The sequence below is a fragment of the Sesamum indicum genome, linkage group LG1 (genome assembly GCF_026168435.1).
Source record: "Sesamum indicum cultivar Baizhima isolate 11 linkage group LG1, ASM2616843v1, whole genome shotgun sequence".
NCBI classification, from domain to species: domain Eukaryota; kingdom Viridiplantae; phylum Streptophyta; class Magnoliopsida; order Lamiales; family Pedaliaceae; genus Sesamum; species Sesamum indicum.
This window is the reverse complement of record NC_142657.1, coordinates 14093988-14104086: the sequence shown is the minus strand read 5'-3', so window position 1 is coordinate 14104086 and position 10099 is coordinate 14093988. Positions and strand designations below refer to the sequence as shown.

The following is a 10099-nucleotide window of genomic DNA, read 5'->3' as shown; positions in this document are numbered from 1 at the left end:
TTTATTGACAATTTTTCTCTATAATGTTCCCAGAATAAATAATAAAATATTGTGTCCACGTTTTCTTGTAATAATTCAATGGACTAAACTAGTACTTATATTTTAAATTGTTCGCAATTGCATATTTGTGTTTTAATCGATAAAACGATATGCGTTAAACAACGAAATTAAATAATTTAGAATAATTATAAGAAGTACTGAAGTTGATAAATTATGATAAAAATGTTATTGAAATAATAAGTATTTACAGAGATTGGGACAAGAGTGTCCTTCCACTGAATTTCTTACAATGTGATCTTTGGACCACAATTTGCGCTCTCTACTTTCCAGATCATAACAAACCTGGCCTCGTCAACTCAAGACCAGAACGTAGTCGCGTTTGTTTCCAGCTATCCCGTGTTAAACTGATACACGTTTTATCCGGACTCCTCAAATTCCTCCTCCACAATAACGGCGTCAGCGTCCCACCAGGTATCGCCGTCAGACTCTCTCACACTCTCTAACGGCCTCCTCACATTCCTCACATCACCAACTGTTATCACCCTGCTCACGTCATCCCTGACGTAAACCTTGCCAACTCCGCCGGTGGCGAAACCGGCCACTTTCTCCGCCGGAGAGTTCCACTCCGCATATATAGCTGGAACACGACTTGGCATTCTTGTATCATAACCGCCCAAAATTACGCCGTCTCCCTTCCGGTTACACTCCGCCGTCAGAATTACCGTAGAAGATGTGGTCGGCGCAGCCGGAATATTCCAGACGCCGGCTGAAAATTCGCTTGTCTTTCGGTTTTGATCAGAATCCCAGGTTGAAACTACGCTTCTCGGATCATAGTTGAATAGATCTTCATCGAAATCTAGACTCAAACCTAAACTATCCCAAAGCTTAACGACATTTTTACCAGAAGTAAATTCGGACCAAGCGCCGCCGCTCCGCCGCCTCCGCTGCCTCAATTGACCATTCTGCCAATGATTTTTGAAAGAAAGACGCGATCCCTTCACGCAGAAATCTTCATCTACGCGATTTTGACGTCGGGACGACGTCGTGGGGCTGCTTTCTCCTTCTTCTTGTTCGTCATCTGAAGATGCTAAGGAGATGTCATCGTCTTCGCTGAACTCAAAAATCTCATCGTTTAGATGCGAAGAAGGTTTCACAGTATGAAAACGGATGAAAATAAGCTTAATTCTCTTGATTATGCTGCTGAAAGTAGCAAAAATCGCAAAAATCAGAGCACCCCATTTCCAGAAGTTAACAGGAAATGGAAAGAAACGGGAAATCAGTGATGGGTTTTGCAGGCATTTCATTCCTGCCTCGAAATCGCTTATCATATTTATCTCCGGAATTTCCATCTCGATATCAATGAACCCTCTTCCTACTAGTTAATCTTCTCAGATTCTTGGTTTACACAGATGTGATCTGAGGTTGAGAGCTACTGTTTGTGTGTGTGTGTAATGATCTTGACAGAAAGAAAAGGTAAGAAATTGGTGTTGGTGAACTGTGTAATTTGGTGACAATAATGACAGAGAAATGGAAAATGGGAGGGGGAGAGGTTTTGGGAGATGGAATAAGGTGATATATATATAATAACTAAAGGTGGAGAGGTTGGAAAAGACTGGATATATAAAAAAGAAATAAAATTGGGGATAGTTTATGTTAATTTGGTCGGAGATGATTGGGTTAGAGGATAAAGATTGCTGACCACGTGGAAAATGACCAATTTTATCCATCCAGTCATTATATGATTTTGGAGAAAAATAGGAGCAATACCAGTCTTATACACTAAAACAGGCATCACTGTTTCTCACAAAATGGAATTAGTGCGCATCTATAATGGAATTATTCTTTGTGATATTGACGTCAATGGCTCTCCGTCTTAATTCTTTTTCAACAAAAGATAAGATAAGTTTTTTTTTTAAATAATTAAAGTATATGTAATGTTATGTACCAAAACAATGCAATATGTAATTTGTTTTTATTTAAAATAAATTGATCATTTTCAATAATAATCGGTCGTTCTTGAGCATCATTTGCTATTTTAGTTGGCCAAAAAATAATTATTTCATGCATCATACTAGACAAACATGTCAAAAGAAAGAATAAGCTACAATAGAAACTTTTGAAGTTTATTATAATCACGAATGTTCTCTTGAAATTGACTATCATCTAACAAATACTCCATTACGATAAATTCTTTCAAGAGATATCTATTAGACAATTTTAATTCATAATATATTTATAATTTAAATAATAATAATATAATTATAATATTTATAACAAATATCATGCAAGGCATGTAATATTAATATATAATACCAACTACTTCTTATTCGTGAGTATTGGAAATAACCATACAATCTTTGCCACGTGGGAAAGAGCAGAAAAGGTCTAATGGTAGACAAAAGGATTGGGATGTGGAGCAGCCTAGTCAGGAGATTCCAACCAGCAGAGGCAGAGGCAGAGGCAGAGCTAGCTCACTCCTGACTCAGCAATTTTATGACAATTCCGAATTTGTGGTTGGTTTTCATCCTTCACACCCTCTCACCACTCACATTTCACCACGTTGCAAGTGTCCATTGCTTGTGCTTGTGGGACACCATCACCTATTTTCTTGCAACTCTTATAACTTTATTTTACTTTTTTCTTTCTTTTTATTTTCTGGGATCTTCCGAGACAATAATGATTTTGTTGGGTGTGATGAATTATTGTCATCACTGCAAAGTAATGCAGGAGACTTCATGGTTTTGTACTAAAAAATTATGGAAAACTAATATTAAATTAATTTTATTTGTTAATTAATTTGATACAAAAAAATTGTATAATTATTAAGTTACTTTTTTATGGTGTTTACTCATTTCAAACTCCTATTGTGTCATTTGCGTGGAGGGCTTACCCTTATTTCATTTCAATTATAGAGTGTCTATATGGATTACGTGTTGGAAGTTTAATTTGATTGAAGAATACAATAAATTTTACAGTTTTATTCGTTTTTAATTAGCATGTAAAATGTAATTAATTAAGAGGGATTTAATTTAATAATAAATTTCTTCCTTGTCTACACCATATATATAGGCAGGCTGAATACAGCTCTTATATAGTAATAATGATTCGGGTCCATTCTGCAACAATAATTTTGATATGACACCGCCAAAAAAAACATTATGTGTGTATAATATATGGAAGAAAATTTTTGACATCATTTATGCATCCTAGTACATTATTCCAGTGGTTATGAGTTCTCATTAATAAAATCGAATTCATGGATTTGAGTCCGATTGGTATTTGTCTCAATTAAAATAAATTTATTAATGTTATTATAATGGATATACTTATCTCGCTCCATATTAATTTATTGTAATATCAATTTATTTTCATGTGAGTTTATTAACCCACTCGATGTACTTTTCAATAAAATAAAATAAAATATCCATACCTCTTTTAAATGAATGTTCGGAATTCACCCAAAAGATATATAATGTTATTAGGAAAAAATGCAATTTACCCTCTTTTGATATAAAAATTGAGCAATAAATCCTATGAAAAACAAAATAGTAAATTATCCCCTGTGTTTTGAAAAAAAAAAGCAAATTATTCCCCGATTTAAATCATTGCTAGGGGTTAATTTCCTTCATTAATTTTTTGAAACACAAAGGGATAATTTGCTAATTCTTTTTTCACAGGGAGATATTTTGCTTATTGTACATAACACAGGGAGTAAATTGCATTTAATCCAATGTTATTAAGTACTCATAGTAGATGAGTTTTTTTTTTAAAAAAATATATATATCGTACCATTTAGCTGAAAAAAATTAAGAAAAAAAGCAAACTTTAGCTTAGAACATTATAATTAAATGAAAAAGAATAAATTTTAAAGGGGACAAATATATATTTCTAACTTTGGAAGTTGAATAGGAAAATATGACCGAAGTGAATGTCAAAGTCTTCACAAGCATCCTATATTAATCAACCATGCATGCATATATCCTCTGACTTGATGAATTGATTTCTGCTTAGGCCTTTTATATTATACTTTTCAAAGACCTGAATTCGTTGTTCAAGAAAAGTCCATCGTTACTAATAAATTCATATTGTTTTTGTTTGACGTATAATTAAATTCAAAGCTTTAAATTTAATTAGATTTTTTTCTCCGTCAACTTGTGTATGTGAATTTATTTCAAATCCCATTGCATCGATCTTTTATTCCAATTAACATAAACGTGTTATATGTATAAAAAATTATGTTATCTAATTTTTTTAGAATAAAAATTTTATACACATCACGTGTATATTTAATTAAAATAAAAGATACAACAAAATTTAAAATAGAAAATACAATCCAATCATATCCACGCCGACTTATGTAAGGAACTAATCAACCTTTGAATTTGATCATATTCAGGCCATCCATGCATGTGCTGGGATTAACTCACACACCAATTACCCGGAAATTAATTAATTATAATTAATGCATATATATCATATTAGGACGTCCCAGAATTTTGACGCAATTAAACCCCATACCTTCCACTACTTCAATTCAAATGCAGATATTTGAATTACAATGTAATTAATTATATAGCTTCTTTTAAGAATTTAAAAAAAAAAGAAAATTCCATGAATTTTAGTGGACATATATATATATATATATATATATATAGCTATGGATGATATTGTGTAGGCGGTGGGGGGGGGGGGGGGGGCGTCAGTGTTTGAATGACATATGGTTGTCGTTTGGACGCGGGGTTGCTTTTAAATATGAGTCGCCCAATCCAAGGATCAAATTAATTAATTAATTACCTAAAGAATTAAATAGACCTAACAATCTATCTCATAAATGATTAATTGTAGTTGGGGTTCTCATCTTTTTTCTAATTAACGATGTAAGCATGCAATGAATGGAATAAAAACTAAATCAAAATGTGGTCCGACTCTTAAATAAATAAAACTAGATTAGGGTTTGTTTAACTTTATGTCCTCTACTTTAATTAATACAGTCATATTATATAAAAATGTAGTTTTGCTCTCTCGTCAGTATAATGTTATAATGCGTGGTTACAGATACGTCATATAAAAAATTTTAAAAAATTAGGACACAAAATGGTATAGGTATAATTATATATAGTATATATTTTTTTATTATATATTTTTAAATTTTCATAAAATTAAAAAATATGTAATATAAAAAAAGATTAAGATAAAACATAAAATAAGCATGTCTTATATCTAAATTTTTAATCAAAATACATGGCTTCAGAATTATACATAATTAATTTATTCTAAGAAATACGTAATGAAAAATTTGTGATCATTCAAATTAGTAAAATCATCACAACGTCCTTGTCTTATAATCAATTTGTAAAATCATTCAAATTAGTAAAATCATAGTGCAAGGTGGTAAAATGGAATTCACCAATTAAAATTGTCAGGTCATTGCAAATATATTATATCAACAAATATTTTTCTTTTTGTTTTATTTAAAGAAAAAGAAATATTTTTATTTCCCCACGTCCTTGTCTTGATCTTCACATACCTAATTTTGTCTTTTACGACCGACCAATTATATGGGCGGTAAGTGATCATAAGAAAAAGAAACCTATATATATAGCTACTTTGTATGTTCTCCAGCTTACGAACATCTTAATTAAGATTATCTTGTCTGGAAACTTCTGTATGATTTCAGTTCTTTCCATGGACTAGTAAAATTCTTTTTTTTTTCTTTTTTCTAAATTTATTTATAAGATTCAGTTCTCTCCCACTTTATTCAATATATCCAAACTCAAATTTTAATATAATATATTAATATTTTTAACCACGGAATATATTAAAAAAAACAACAAAACTCCTATTAAAAATAAATTATATATTCACGCAGGAATGAAGACAAGTCCATCGAGCTCTAGCGGCCGAAATGGCTTGGCTTCGGCTTGTGTCTATTAGCCTATCAAATTTTAAGTCTAAAATTGTCTTGCCTAATAATAAAATTATAATCAAAGTTTACATTAATGTGTTTTAAAAATAAGTTTTTTAACATTTTCATTTTTAATCTCTCTCTACTGATTAGAACCACAAAATTTCTACTTGACTAAGAAGAAAAATTTGTTATCTTGTAATTTTTTCAATACCCGATAATATTTCTTACCAAAATTCTTGCTTGTAAATTTCAATCCATCCTCGTCCTCAGAATAATAAGTTGTGAGAATTAATTGTACTAATATTATTGTATTTATTTAATTAGTAATGATTATTATAATAATTTAATTGTGAATTAAATATTTTTATTTACCATCTAATTAATTAAAATTTGATAGGATTAAAGCAAATTTCCCACCTCACCACTGTATTCATATTGGTAAAGGTCCAAGACACAACTATTTAGTTTCGATTCTTTTACTACACAATGCTTTGTTATTCGGAAAAACTAAAGAGAAATATTTACGTGGACGATATTTTACATAGGCAGTTCGAATGTTCTGTGCAACACTTGCTAGAGAGCTGTGGATATTATGTGTATGCAAGGGTGGCCACTTAGAGGCGTTCGTGGCCATGAGTGCCCCTCCAACTACGTGCACACAAATCTACCCCTCATAGGATTTAGTACAATTACTGTTAATGAAAGAAGAAAGACGAAGAAGACAAGAGCCGGAAAAGCAAAATATTCTATATTGGAAAAACAAACTTAAACAGTATAAATAAAGGGAAACTAAACATAGTTTGGTAATGAGAAATGATCTATACAATTACTGTTGATTTGATGTAGAATAAGAATGTGTATTTGCTTTGCATTCAAGATGTAGTGAGTAAAAAATGTGTGGTTCAAACGGAGATAAAATTTTAATTTGGATTGAATTACGGGACTATGCATAGTACAATAATCTTTTTGAGAAAAATCTAACCCTCTTACCATGATGCTTTGAGGTCACTCAGAAATTCTATTGGTTTGACCACTTTTACGAGCATTTCTTTAAAGTTTTTTATTTTCAGCAAAATTTAATCATCTTTTATATATTTTTTTTCGAATTTTGAGGTTTTAAGTTATCCCTAGTGTCAGGACATTTTGTGGTCGAGTTTTATAATTTTTGAATTGTCCAAAATATAGCCTATTATAAGCCTGTTGGATCAGGTTAGAAATATTTTTTTATTATTACCTACAAGTCCTATTATGAGAATTCATTCAAAAGTAAAATACTCTTTCTTACCAACATTGACTTTTTTTTTTTTTAGTATTGAAAACGATTTTTTCAGTTATTCTTTTAAATTTTATTGCTTTCGCTCCGTAATGATTTTAGAAAATTAAGCTCATTAGAGAATGAAGCTAAATTATAGGATTTATTTAACTTACTCTCCAAATAGCAATGGATCAGTCCATCTGAATCCACGACATGATATTAGAGCCCACCTAATATAACTATCTATGAAGATTCTCAAACGAGATTTCCAACGAACTGGGTTACCAAATTACAAGTAGCTAGCTCCAAGTTGGTAATTGGAAACATGTTAACTTTGGTTACGATTGCTTGTCATTTCATTTTATCTTATCTCAGTAAGAAAAATAGTTTAATTGAAATGATAATTTTTGTTTTTTTTTTATGCTGATGGTGAGACAAAATTATAACAATGATAGTTGATTGATGTGTAAATATTATATATATATATATATAACACGATTATAGTTGATATGATATGTTTTAAGCAGTAAAAGTGTTTGTTGAAATGTTTTCATACAATTAACAATTGTTGTGAGATTTGATTACCCCTGAGATTCATGAAGAATACAAGTGTTGTCATGTTTTGGTTTTCTTTTAGATATGGGGGGAGGGGGATGGCGTTCTACATTAATTGCATAAAAATTGGCCAAACTGCATAGTACCTCCCAGTATTTAGACTTAGCAAGAAACTCCTTTATGTTTTAGAAATTGGTAAAAAAATTCGTTATGTTTTCTTAAATATATCTCAATTGCTCGTCTCCATTAAATATGACTAACGATATTAATTTTTTGATAAAATAACTATTATGCCCTTACATCTTACATCTTACACATTATTCATTATTTTAATAACCGTTGGATCTTTATTGATTAGATGAGAGCCGTCAGATTTAACCAACTAATTTTAAGTGTTAGATTTTATATTTATAAAAAAAATTAAGAGTTTAGATTTGATAATTTTAAATATATATTGTAAAAAATAAAATTATACCTTCCACTCGTCCCCCACCTCCACTCCGACTAATTGTGCCCCAACATAATTGCCACCGAATTTGGGGGATTTGCGGTTGCCCAGATCTGTGCTGGGCGACTATGAGCTACCCAAATTGGGAGCGAAGGCAACGTCGCCTAGCGCAGATCTTGGCGAGAGTGGTCGCCTCCATAGCAATTTTTCTTTTTAATTTTTAAATTTAAAAGTTAAAAATGACTAAAATTTGAAATGAATTAAATTTAAATAATTTATTTAAATATCTTCAAAACTTTAAAAATAATAAAAAGGTATCAGATTTTTATTTTCAATACTTATAACATTAATTTAAATTTAAATATAATTTATTTAATATATAATTTAAATTGGTTAATAATGTATAATTTTTATAATTAATTAATATTCATATTTCTTAATATTTTTAAATTTTGTATTGTGATTCTAATTTAATTTTTTCATTTAAATTTATAAAATATTAAAATTTTATATACTCTTTTTTGGATTTTTAAATAAATATATTTAAATAAAAATTTTTAATTTTTTAGAGAGATGAAAATGCCAAAAAAAAAGTACTCAAAACTAGCTAAAAAGAAGTAAGAAAATGCTAAAAAACTATTATATAGTCATAATAGGGTCATTTTAGTCATAAAGACAACAAAAAATCATGCAAGGACGCCAAAAAGTCCCCAAATCGCACCACCCGCGCGTGCAGTGCAACTTCCATCAATCTCATTATGTTGAGAAGATAATTAAAAAATTTGGTTATTAAAACAGTAGAATTGCTAAGACGCCTTATTATTCTTTTGTAGCTCTATTAAAAAATATAAGTAGTGTTCCGATTGCACAACTAAGGTATTCCCAAATTATTGGGAGTTTGAAGTATCTGGCAAATGGTATGAGACCAGATATATCCTATCTGTCTCAAAACTGGCTAGATACACTAGTTGTCCTGATAGAACCCATTGAGGAGCTTTGGATAGGGTATTAAGGTACCTGAAGAGCATGGTGTACTGACCATATATTATGGCAGATCCCCTGCTATTCTCGAGGGATATAGTGATGCTAATTGGATAGCCAAAAACTTCGGTAGCAACGGGTGTTTAGGATATGTTTTTACCATAGGTGGGGGCGTAGTCTCTTGGAAGTCTGGAAACAAGACTTTGATAACCAGTCTACTTTTAAAGTCGAGTTATGTGCATTGCATACGCCTGGTACCAGATGGAATGGCTATGTGGGTTGTTATAACAACTTCTCATTGTAAGCTAGCCTCTTGTACCTATTGTTGTATATTGTGATAGTCAAATCACAATTGCAAAGGTTCGGAATCGTAAATACAACCAAAAGACCAAAAAACACATCCAAGTTAGACTAAAGTCTATAAGGGCAATAGTGTCAGACTGAGTAATAGGCATTGACTTTGTGGGAACAAAGGACAATGTGGTTGATTTTTTGACGAAATGATTGGATCTGCCACAAGTATATAAATCCAAATTGGGAATGGGAAGATCTATCAGTGATATAATTTTGTAGCAATCCAACCTTCTAAGTGAAGATCCCACAAAGAAAGTTCAATATTGTATTAACAAGTCGTACGGTATGTCAGAGCATAAACTGATACTTTGTATCTAAAAGTCTGTATTTATAATTTTAGAATATGTTGATAAAGTACAATAAGTGTTTAACTCTGAATAAGGTAAGTCTTTTAAACAAGATGCTAGAAGTGTATCTCTGGAGAAGCCCAACTACGTGAATGCAGTTGTTTGGCCACAACTAAGAAATTGGGTTATTCCTGAAAGCATTCATGAACATGATCATGTCACATGACCTAAGTGTCAACCCTAAAATCAATACAAAACCGGTGGCTTATTGTTACTGATAGACGATGTCACACTCATAAGCTTAAATTCAA

General features: G+C 31.0%; 1 protein-coding gene across 1 annotated transcript; it reads right to left on the bottom strand.

The window, feature by feature from the left end:
- Window positions 1-203: 203 nt before the first annotated feature.
- LOC105160853 (uncharacterized) lies at window positions 204-1580 on the bottom strand. The gene has a single exon (XM_011078354.3). It carries the CDS (start codon window positions 1347-1349, stop codon window positions 417-419), a length of 933 nt encoding a protein of 310 aa, XP_011076656.1. The 5' UTR covers window positions 1350-1580; the 3' UTR covers window positions 204-416.
- Window positions 1581-10099: the final 8519 nt, after the last annotated feature.